A 12,199-nucleotide genomic window follows, 5' to 3' on the forward strand; every position below is an offset into this window, starting at 1 on the left:
CTCCCCCAGTTATCTCTCCAAGTGTTCGGTCGATCTCCGAAGATCGAGCGGCGATACGATTTTGTAAAACAGCTGAAGTTTTGTCGCCAAAATGTCACATCAATGTGCCGTGTATGGCTGCTCAAACGACCGTCGTTATCCAGAAAGGTTAGTAATTATATAACAAATATTCAAGTTAGCGTAGATGTATCCGGCAGGATATTTTGCTGACTGAACCAATGGAGATGGAGAATTAAACCAGAAATAGAAAGAAAAGAAAAACAAATTCCAAAATTGTGCTGTGCTCTTTCATGATTCAATTCAATTCGATTCAATTCAATGAGTCTTTCCTTTTTTTTTATCTGTCACTCTGCTCTGTGACTGTGTGTGTGAGTGTGTCCTCCTGTGTTGTGTATTCTCCGTGGTGTGACGGTTCACACCACCACACTACACTCACTCACATGCAGAAGTCCTGACTTCGTCTCTTGTCTTGGTGTATGATTGATATAATTTAATAAAGCAACAAAGTGAAAGTTTCCCCAGCAAACAAAAACGCCCCCTGACCGGCTCGCCCCCCCCCCCTACCCTGCCCTGGCAGACTTTCGCCCTGGCCTAGCCCTAGCAAAGTCGCCCCCTGAAAAAAAAAACCCTGACAGTGTCGCCCCCTAGTGAAGATGCCCCCTGAAACTTGACATAATGTCTCCCCCCCCCCCCCCCTTACAGAACGATTTAGTCCAACTTGGCCGTGACTCAGCAGGTCGTCAATCCACTGTTCCCTGTACTGGTACCCGCTGTTACAGTGCTTGGTGACCAATACAAAGCGTTGAACACATTGAGAAGTCAAAAAACGTGTGGTGTGAGAGGAAAACAGTGCAAGTACCGAGTAGAAAATTAAAATTTTTTGAAGACGTTTCTTAATTTAACTCAACAAAAAGGCAATACTTGAATACCGGTACAAGCATTATGAATGTTTATATTTGACTTGAGTGTATGTATGGGGAAAGTTTTGGTTACAGTTAGTACTTGCAAAGGAAATTGAAGTTTTTGTGCCAAAAGATCATAAATGTTCACCCATCAACAATGATTTTGAAAACTTACAGCCTTGAGGGGGCCCAAAATTACGTATCACGGGGGAGCCTCGTTTCTAGAAGTAATGGTGGACGTAGACGTCTAGACATAATGAGAGCAATCCTCGCGCAAACTTGATGGTCTGTTGTAAATTTTGCAGGCAAGTTTAAACCTGCACACCAGATTTTCCCTGAAACTTCAAGCCTAGGAGTTGCCCAATTGGTGACCCTTATTTCATTTTCATATTTCAGGATGAAGGTGATGCCCCACGTGTATCAACATATGGGTCAGACTGATCGAGTCAAGTTTTATAGATGTAAGCTTCAGTTTTATTCAAAGTGGACAAGACTTATCAAGAGGTAGGCTGATTTGAAAGTCAAAATGTATTATGAAAATGTTTAATTATTTTTCCTTTAAAGTTTTGTTTATATTCGTTTTATGCAAGTTGCCAAACACAAAGCTTAAAGGCGTGGCTACAAATCAACATTTTGTTCTAGGAGCCGTTGCCAGCTACTCCTAGGGCTGAAACAAATCCCCTTTACAGTCCATTCGGATGTATGTTGGCTGGGGTATCATCCATCAGAAGGCTGGCTGGTAGAGCAGAAAGCACTACATGTACCTCCTGAACTTTATGAAGCAATCGTGGTTAATATGATAATGTCTTGCTTTTAAAGGACGCAAGTGTCACGACCGGGACTGGAACCTACACTCTGCTGATCAGAAACACCAGAGCTTGAATCGGGTATTCTTAACCTTTAGGCAGTGCGGGCCACAATTGTAAAAATCACTATGTGCAGTAGGTATGTTTACATAGCAGTGTTTTAAGTGTAACTTTTTCACATTTGGTTTCCTTATTTCTCTTTTTTATAACAGACAAGACTTCAAAGTAAATAAAAACACTGTAGTTTGCAGTAATCACTTCAAGTATGGGCAACCCCGACTATGCGAACAACACCCAACAGAATACCTCAGAGGTTGTAACACCACTACCACTAGGTCTACTAGACATGCTAGACGTCCCTCATCCAAGATAAGAAAAAACCCATCGCTCAATTCTGCACCCCCAAGGACGGATCCTTGCGGCGAATCCGGCAATGTGAACGCAAAACCTTCTCCGCTAGGGATGTGTAAAGCTGGCTTCCAACATGATCATAGTATGTATGTCAGTCATGTCAGTAGTGATGGTGGTCAATCATGTCAAAGGACAGGTCTAGTTCAAGGCCCATGTGCTGACTGTGAATCAGCCCTTCAAAAGTTGAGACGTAAAAACGCAGAGTTACAAAGGGAACTTGAACACTTGAAAGAGAAACAAAGAAGAACCAAGATGACATCACAAAAGCATAGCGGTTCAAAGTCAAAGTGCTTTAGTATTGATGACATCAAGAATAACGAACGTTTGATGAAGCTGTACACAGGATTGCAGTCGTATGAAGCGTTTATGTGTGTTTTCGACCATGTCAAATTAAAAATGGGAAGACTGCATTATTACAGCAGAAGCACATCGCATAATACAAAATGCTGGCAAAAAACAGGTGCTGCGGAGAGAGCACTTTCAATGAAGGATGAACTCTTACTGACACTCATGAAACTTCGTCTAAACCTTGTTGATGAAGATCTAGCATTCAGGTTCTGTGTCAGTACGTCAGTCGTTTCAAACATAATTTCAACTCTTCTCCCATTTCTTGCTAATGAGCTTAAAAGTCACCAAACATTTGCATATGATTTCTCGTTAGGGCCGAGTTGACTTGGGACCTAGATGATTTGGGTCGAGTTGACTGGGTATCGAGCTAACTTGGGACTGAGTTGACTTAGGACCTAGTTGACTTTGGACTGAGTTGACTTGGGACTGAGTTGACTTGGGACTGAGTTGACTTGGGACTGAGTTGATTTAGGACCTAGTTGACTTGGGAACGAGTTGACTTGGGACTGAGATGACTTGGGACTGAGTTGACTTGGGACTGAGTTGATTTAGGACCTAGTTGACTTGGGAACGAGTTGACTTGGGACTGAGATGACTTGGGACTGAGTTGATTTAGGACCTAGTTGACTTGGGAACGAGTTGACTTGGGACTGAGATGACTTGGGACTGAGTTGACTTGGGACTGAGTTGATTTAGGACCTAGTTGACTTGGGAACGAGTTGACTGGGGATCACCAGATTTGCGAATTACCAGAGAAAGCTTCCCTTGAAATATTACTTACTGAGGTGCTGTAGTTTCTGAGAAATGAGTAAAACAATGTCACAAAAACTGGAGAGCTGTTGAATTTGATACTATAAAACATTGTGAGAAACGGCTCCCTCTGAAGTTACGTAGTTTTCGAGAAAGAAGTAATTTCCATCGAATTTGATTTTGAGACCACAGACTTGGATTTTGAGGTCTCAAAATCAAGCATTTGGAAGCACACAACTTCGGGTGACAAGGGTGTTTTTTTCTTTCATTATTATCTTGCAACTTCGACGACAAAAGCTCAAATTTTCACAGTTTTTTTTTTTGTATGCATAATGTTGAGATACACTAAGTGAGAAGACTGGTCTATTGACAATTACCAATAGTGTCCAGTGTATTTAAAGGGCAAGGGCACCAAGACATTTTCTCCTTTGTTATAGGGAAGGTACACGTTTGGTAATTACTCAAAACAAATATTAACTTAAAAACTGACTTGGTAACGAGCATTGGAGAGCTGTTGATAGTATAAGACATTGTGGGAAAACGACTCCCTCTGAAGTAACGTAGTTTTTGGGAAAGAGGTAATTTCTCACTAAAATAATAAAAGACTTCTAAGTAGAAGTCTTCCTATTTGAAAGCACACAAATTCGTCCAACAAGGGTGTTTTTTCTTTCATTTTTTTATCGCAACTTCTATTACCGATTGCGCCCAAATTTTCACAGGCTTGTTATTTTCTGCACATGATGGGATACACAAAGTGAAAAGACTCGTCTTGGACAATTACCAAACGTGTACCTTCCCTTTAAAGGGCACCCTGTGAGGAAATTTTAAATTTCTCCTTGAGCATTTCAAGGGCACCAAGGCTAAAGACAGGGCGCATGGAGGAAATCCGTTTTGGTGCCTCCGTAAAATATCGGATGAATATGAATTGGTTTGTTTGGAAATTTCAGGGAACGATTACATCCAGTAATTTTGCATAGCAAAGTACTTAGACTGAACAGATTATGTGCAGATTGAATTCCAACATTGAGTAGCAGATGATGATCTTTGAGTAGCATGCAACTGATACAATTTGTGTAGCATTTTGCTCTGCTGCACAAGGGAAACCCTTCACTGAATTTGTGTTTACTTTACGTTCATGAAAAGACATTCATAAATAACTCGGACAGTTTCGGTGGAGAGCGTGTCACGTGGGTGTGTATAAACCTTTGTTTATGACCAGTAAAAAGTGTTGAAACATAGGCGTGACACACAAACTTGCACCTGTTCATATAAGGCAGTTTCTTCATTCTGCAACGACCACGACAGTCGTGCCCATCACGCGATACCCCCGACACGCACAGCATTCCCTTATAAAGAGTTGTTTACCCGAGGGCGGCGGAGGGCCTAACCATTTCATAGCTGGAGTGGTGTTGTGTTGAAAGAAATCATTGAACAATTATAATGTTTGCATTTATTTTACTATTTTACCAAAAGTGTTGATGTTTTTTGACCAAGAAGGTACCGGTATTTATGAATGGGAATCGTAGCGTGTTGAATCGATTTTCAATTCCGGTAGTGGTTTAAACCCGCCGAGGCCATGGTTCTTGATTTATTTACCTCGACTTCCTCTCGGTAAATTTTTCAAGAACCAGGCCTCGTTGGGATTAAACCATTAGTTGAAAACCTCTTCATCACACATTGATTCCCTTTTTATTACATTCCTAAAGCCATTACATGTACATCAATAATTAATTGTAAAATATGTTTTTAAATGAAATAATAAAACATCCACACATAGACAAAAGTTAACCTTTTCCTCAGAATATTTTATTTCATCCCAATTTACCAAGCAGTTTCTGTTTTTATACATTTGCTATTAAAGATTAAAACAAACAAAATAAGATTCATCAAACATGAGTTCACTGTGTCTGCAAAGAGAAAGAGCAACCATTTTGCTGAACCATTCTTTTTAGTTCCTAACTTTGAACGATCTTTCTCTCTTGATGTTTTAAACTTAATACTTAAGTCACTGTTCCATTATTGTTAATGTAAAGCTTATTTAGATTAAACTATCAGGAAAGATACAACAAAAAACACCTTTCGTTTGAAAGTTCCATGAATGCCGGCACTTTTTGACGAAAAAAACAGGAAAGAAATGTCTTTGTATTTTCATCAAGATTGTTGCGTCCATCAATGTTTTGTAACGGGTACCATTCACATCTCTGGCCACAGCTATGCACAAACGGACACCACAGAAATTTGAACCACCCTAAATCGCCTTTAGGACAGCTTTGGGGAATCATGAGGAATAAACCAATGGGGAAAATTATATGAAGTTGGTAAATAAAAAAAAATTAAACAACCTCGATTAAAATCTTAATTATGTACAAAGAAGTCAACAGGGAAGTAACATTGATAACTGGCTTTAGTACAAATATCTTAAACACTTATGGTTTCTTATAACAATATTTACAACTCCCGAGAAGGCACTTGTTCGTCAGTCAGGAGGAAGTGCACTGATGATGGACAATTGGATCTTCTTAAAGGAACACGTTGCCTTGGATCGGTCGAGTTGGTCTTTGAAAAGCGTTTGTAACCGTTTTTAATAAAATGCATATGGGTAGAAAGATGTTGTAAAAGTAGAATACAATGATCCACACAAACACGCCTCGAAATTGCACGGTTTTCCTTTTACCTCGTCGACTACCACGGGCGGCCATTTATGGGAGTCAAATTTTTGACTCCCATAAATGGCCGACCGTGTTAGTTCGCAAAGTAAAAGGAAAACCACGCAATTTCGAGGCAAATTTGTGTGGATCATTGAATTCTACTTTTAAAACATCTTTCCAACCATATGCATTTTATAACAAACGGTTACAAACGCTTTTTATAGACCAACTCGTCCAATCCAAGGCAACGTGTTCCTTTAATTATATCTTGAACACAGGCCTTAAAGGCACCGGACTCTAAAGATTGCTTGAAACTTTGCATGGTGTGGATAAATAGGAAGAAACAATAAATAAATAGTAAACTTGCGGGTACAACAATGTGTAAATCTCTTTTGTGGGAGTGTTGGCTCTGAAAAGAGGCGGTGTGGTCTTGACATTTCAAACAGTATACTCTGATTGGTCTTAAAGGAACACGTTGCCTTGGATCGGTCGAGTTGGTCTTTGAAAATCGTTCTGTTACCGTTTGTTGTAAAACGTGTATGGTTAGAAAGATATTGTAAAAGTAGATTACAATGATCTACACAAATATGCCTCGAAATTGCGTGGTTTTCTGTTTACCCTGTCGACTAACACGGTCAGCCATTTATGGGAGTCAAAATTTTGACTCCCATAAATGGCCGACCGTGATAGTTCGCGACGTAAAAGGAAAACCGTGCAGTTTTGAGTGATACTTGTGTGGATGATTATATTCTACTTTTAAAACATCTTTCTAACCATATGCATTTCATAATAAACGGTTTCAAACGCTTTTAATAGACCAACTCGTCGATCCAAGGCAACGTGTTCCTTTAAGGAGAATGGAGACTTGGTAACTACTGTACAAGCAATGGAGAGCTGTCGATATTATAAAACATTGTGGAAAAACGGCTCCCCCGATGTAGTTTTTGAGAAAGAGGTAATTTATTACTCAAAAATTAAAAGACTTGAGACCTTTTTGTTGGGCACCTGAAAGCACACAACCTATGCAACAAGGGTGTTTTTACTTTCATTATTCCTTGTAACTTCAATGACCAATTGAGCCCAAACTTTCAAAGGTTTGTTATTCTATGCATATATATGTTTGGATACACCAAGTGAGAATACTGGTTTTTGACAATTACCAAATTGTCCCGTGCCTTTAAGAAGCACTCGATGAGGAACATTTGAATTTGCAACCGAGCTTAGCAAAGGGCACAACAGCAAAACCACATGGTACCACGGTAATTGCTGTGGGTGCCGTGGGTTAACTCAAGGCATGTGAACATCTTGATCCTTTTTACAAATCCTAGTCCCCATCTGAACCGCTACTTTCATCTCCTATCCCAATAGACAAGACAACTTGCTAGCTTGCTTCCTCAGCGTCTTGCTCGGTCTCAGCTGCCTGTTGCTCTCCATCTCCCGTTGCCTCGTCAGCGTCGGCATCCTGAGCATTATCTCCGTCTGCCTCTTTGTCTTCCTCTTTCTCTTCATCTTTGTCTTCATCCTCCTCCTGAATCAAGAAACAATGTGACAGATAAACCATACATTTTTGGAATCGCAACCCCTCACCATCCCACACCTAAAAGCTTCCCCACGAGTGTGAATAACCACATGCCTGGGCCCAATGTCATGGAGCTGCTAAGCTCAAAAAATTTGCTTAGCGCGAAATTTATTATTCCTTGATCAAAACAGGATTACCAACCGAATTTACATTTGTTGCATATTGCTCGGGACTAGTGTTCAGCTGTTGTCCTTAAAATCACATAACATTTGGTTGGCATTCCTGTTTTTATCAAGGAAGAAACTTCATGGCGAGGAAATCTTTGTGCTTAGGCTGCGGCAGCTCTATGAAATTGGGGGCCCGATCTCTCTTCAAGTATATTATTGCAAGCCTTGGCATTAATTTCTGGCGTAATCATAATTCATAATTTTTTATATACTTTAGTAAAAAATTAAAATCAACGGTTATCTAGGAAGTGAAAGATAAACAACTCCTTTATTTTGAGCTCTTAACATGGCTAAGTTTATTTTGTTTTAGTCCCAGTCTGCAAAAAGTCACACACAAAGAAAATTCCACTGCATGGAGAAAGATTTCCACACAATCTGGGAGATGGCAAATTTGACCATTAGAACATACAAGTAGAAATATTGTTTTCAGGGAACTTTCTGCAGAATCAGAATTAATCAAAAGGTTGTTCAGTAGAAAGTGCGTATGGAAACAAATCAAAACCCAAATTAAGTGTTTTTCTTTTGACAACAAATACTTTGAAGACAACTCTCGATCAATAAACCCACTTACCAGGAGCTCCAAAATATGCAATAAGCATTTTAATAAAATCCTTACAAACTGCACTAACAATCTTATAATCCTGAGTCAACGAAACAAAGGCTCCAAGTGAAACGTTTCCAAGTTTTCACAAATATTTTTATAGAGATAATAATGCTCACCTTTGTTTCTGTTTGTTCAGCATCCTCGGCTGGGGCTACCTGCTCTTCCTCCTGCTGTTCCTCCCCCTCTGGAACAGTCTCAAGGTTTGGCGCACCAGGAAGATTGCTTCTCTCTTTGGAGACTGCCGACTTATCTTCTTCTACGGGAACTTCTGGTGGAGGCTCCTCAGCCTAAAGGACAACAAAACAAAACCATTTTGGTAAACAAAAGTTTGGCAAAGGTGAAATTTTGATAATTACTTAACAATTAGGGGGGATATGGTTGATTCAGGTACCAGGCGTCGCTTCGTCTTTTGAAAGGGCAAGTGCACCAAGGCATTTTCTCTTTCTCCCCATTACTAGTTACCAGGTAAGGTTTTATGGTAATAAATATTTTGAGTAATCACCAATTAGAGTCCACTGCCTTTAATTGGACTTGGACAATCTTACCTTCCTTGCTTCAGCTTCTTCTTGAGCCAGTTTCTCCGCTTCTTGTCTCATAATTTCTTGACGCTGTTTTTCTTTCTCTGCCTCCACTCTCTCGATGGCAAGTTGTTTACCTCTGGCTTCCTCCTGAGATTCAAAACAAATAATGTTCATTTATTTCATGTTTGCAAATAATCTTGACAGTGCAGCAATTATTACAGTAGATTTAGTACATGTAAGTCGTGTTTAAGTCTTTTACATGCACACTGGGTATGCTGAGTACCGTTTCATTTGTAAAAATTTGTTGATACAAGTAATAGACTTTATGCAGATGGCATCTCTTCAGTAGGGTGCCCTCACCTAGAGGTCAAATGGTGGTTGTTTATTAGCCAATCCTGTGTGCTGCGCGTACAAATCTGTGCGTCTTGATTGTTTCATCACCATTTTACCTCTAAGATGGTGGCTGGATGACGTCTATGCATTAGGGCCTAGGTCTATAAACCAAAAGGGAAACTTGAGCGGGGAGATGTTTTAATATTTGGGGTTGAACAAAGAAAGAACATTAACAACATGTACTTGAGTGTGGCTTGAACCTTTGACTTTCATAATAATGTGCCAGCACTCTACCATTAGTAATCTAGCCCTTTATCGGCAGTAACTTTGTTCGAGGGTGTGCAGTCAAGAGCAATTCAACCTGTAACTCAGCGGTGTAACCAAGATAAACTTTTAGGGGGGGCACAATTTTTTTCACCTAAACACCTAAGTTTCTTGGTACAGAATTAATCTCAGATCAATCTGAGCGGTTTGAAAAATGTTCGTCAACAATCACGCTGAGATTTTACATCCAAGTCATTACGATACAATGTGGGAGGTGGCGACAGAGGAATCAATCAGAGTAACACTGCCAACATACGGCTAGATGTAGCTCAGTTGGTAGAGCACTGATAGGTTAATCTGAGGTAGCAAGTTCAAGTACCACTTATTTTTTCTTTGATCTACCCAAATATAAATGGTTTTGGTTTCTTTTTAAAGTGTTAAAGGCAGTGGACAACTGGTAATTACTCAAAATATTTATTAGCATAAAACCTTTATTGGTGACGAGTAATGGGGAGAGGTCGATGATATAAAACATTGTGAGAAACGGCTCCCCCTGAAGTGCCATAGTTTTTAAGAAAGAAGTAATTTTCCACGAATTTGATTTCAAGACCTCAGATCTAGAACTTGAGGTCTCGAAATCAACCATCTAAACGCACACAACTTCGTGTAACAAGGTTTTTTTTTTTTTTTTCATTATTATCTCGCAAGTTCCATGACCGATTGAGCTCAATTTTTCACAGGTTTGTTATTGTATGCATATAATGTTGAGACACACCAACTGTGAAGGCTGTGTCTTTGACACTTACCAATAGTGTGCACTGCCTTTAAACGGTTTGACTCATGCTTAAAAAAGAACAGTCCCCCTCAATTATTGAAAATAAATCACACCTACCTCAGCATAGTAGCATTCATTTTCCTTAAACTTGTACAGCCACTGCGCTATGTATTCAATCGGATCCATAGGTCGTTTCTCTGCCACCTCAGCCAATGCCGAGGTCAAACAGCTCCCCAGATTTCTCTTCAAATATTCTGTGTCCATTTTGTCGTTCAGTCTCAATCTGTTGTTCCTAGCTAGGGCTTAGAAGGTCACCTGAGAAAAGTGATAAAAGTATTGGAACAGAGTTAGGTAACTGTGTTTTTATTTAAGAACATTTTATTTACTTAAAGGCACTGGGGTGGATTTCACAAAGAGTTAGGACTAGTCTTATCTCGAGTTAGGACCAGTTACTCGTCCTAACTTAGGACTCTCCATGCAATTTGTATATCTCCTAGGACTAGTCCTAAGTTAGGACTAGTCCTAACTCTTTGTGAAATCGACCCCTGGACATACATGTAATTGGTAACTACTAAAGATAACTGTTGGCATAACAACTTAACAGCTGTTGAGCTGTTTGAGGTCTCGAAATCAAGAATCTGAAACCACATTGAGAGTCCTTAAATAAAACAGCAGTCAAGCTTTCAAAACAAAATAATGTGGAACACATTCTGTACCCGACCCTGCACCTGCCATCACTTTTTCATTTGATAAAATAATTATTAAAATTAAACTTAAAGTGAACTAAACATGATGAAAATATCAATTTAAAATAAACACAAAATAGATTCTGGATCCGAAATCTTAAATTTACCCGACAAAGGACAACCACGACAATTTCTGTTTACCTTAACCTTTTTGACGAAAACTGGGGCCTACCTTTTTTTATTTTTGTTTATTTAATTAGGCCTAGTTTATTAGTTAGCGTAGAGACAAGAGACGCTTCTGTCCTTTATCATTCACAAATCCGAGTCACAACATTCCTGTTTTGTCGATAAACTATTCTACAGCTTCTCAGGCTGAATCCAATCTAAATACATGAAATACACAAGAGATAATTTATAGAGTACTTACATACACTTTTTACACGAATCCAATTCACAAACGAGAACTAGCCACACACACATGGATAGTGTTGCCAAGCTGTTGTTTACAAGATGAATATGCAAATTATACTTCTACAGTTTTTGAAAAAATGTTCGTTTTAACATAAATTATAGTAAAACGAAAACCTATGTTTCGTTTTTGTTATTTTATTTATTAAAATTTTAATAATTTGAGTAAATAAAATTATTATTAAATACAATTTAAATGCATTTAAATGAACGAGGATACAACAATCTTGACTTTAGCAGGGCGCCCTCTGTTGTTTGAAATGATGTAAACATTGAAAATAATTATTTTTACGCGAAGGCCCTACGTACCACATTATCCGTAGAGTAGACTGGATGGAGATTTTTCCAAAAAAACGCAACGTTAAATATAATAAGGGAATCAATGTGTGGTGAATTGATTTTCAACTTATGGGGTTAATCGCAACGAGGCCTGGTTCTTGATCATACCGAGACGAAGTCGAGAATTTATAACCATGGGTTAAACCACGTGAGTTGAAAACCGAGTCAACATGATTCAACACGTGATTCCCATTCATAAAATACCTTTTCGGTCAAAAAACATCAACACTTTTGACCAAAAAGTAAAATAAATGCAAAAATTTCCGTTTCCTCCCCTTCTACCTCATCTCATGCAGCGCATGAAGACCGGGGCAGTGTCACACTGTTGAATAGGCAAACTAGATCAAAGGGTAACACTATAATGCGCGAAGAGCTCTGATCTAAGATAGTCTTTTATTCCACTCCATTATTTTGAGGTCGCACCTTCTGAAAGAAAAACAAAATAGTCAATCGTTATCAAGATCTCGAAATTTGACACCCTTTTGGCATTCTTGTGCAGCAACACAACATGATCACTGTCCTGTTGAATACATGGGTACTTCTTGATATTAAGAAACAGTAGCGGGGTCGATAAAATCAGGCCCCGGCGGACAACATG

General features: G+C 39.1%; 2 protein-coding genes across 3 annotated transcripts; one reads left to right on the top strand and one right to left on the bottom strand.

Annotated features, from left to right (window-relative positions):
• The first annotated feature begins 11 nt into the window (after positions 1-11).
• Positions 12-6,612, top strand: LOC139953102 (uncharacterized). Its single transcript, XM_071952513.1, has 3 exons — positions 12-147; positions 1,299-1,406; positions 1,921-6,612. The coding sequence occupies exons 1-3, from the start codon at positions 92-94 to the stop codon at positions 2,789-2,791; spliced, it is 1,035 nt and encodes a 344-aa protein (XP_071808614.1). The 5' UTR covers positions 12-91; the 3' UTR covers positions 2,792-6,612.
• A 27-nt stretch (positions 6,613-6,639) lies between these two features.
• Positions 6,640-11,313, bottom strand: LOC139953103 (uncharacterized). 2 transcript variants are annotated; one of them, XM_071952515.1, is made up of 5 exons: positions 11,226-11,313; positions 10,226-10,423; positions 8,761-8,883; positions 8,332-8,502; positions 6,640-7,393 (listed from the first exon to the last, which is right to left on the bottom strand). In XM_071952515.1, exons 2-5 carry the CDS (start codon positions 10,370-10,372, stop codon positions 7,247-7,249), a joined length of 588 nt encoding a protein of 195 aa, XP_071808616.1. In that variant the 5' UTR covers positions 10,373-10,423; positions 11,226-11,313; the 3' UTR covers positions 6,640-7,246. The 2 variants fall into 2 exon arrangements, with proteins under 2 accessions (XP_071808616.1, XP_071808615.1); XM_071952514.1 differs by having other exon boundaries at positions 6,641-7,393; positions 11,222-11,294.
• Positions 11,314-12,199: the final 886 nt, after the last annotated feature.

This window comes from Asterias amurensis, chromosome 21 (genome assembly GCF_032118995.1).
Source record: "Asterias amurensis chromosome 21, ASM3211899v1".
Taxonomy (NCBI): domain Eukaryota; kingdom Metazoa; phylum Echinodermata; class Asteroidea; order Forcipulatida; family Asteriidae; genus Asterias; species Asterias amurensis.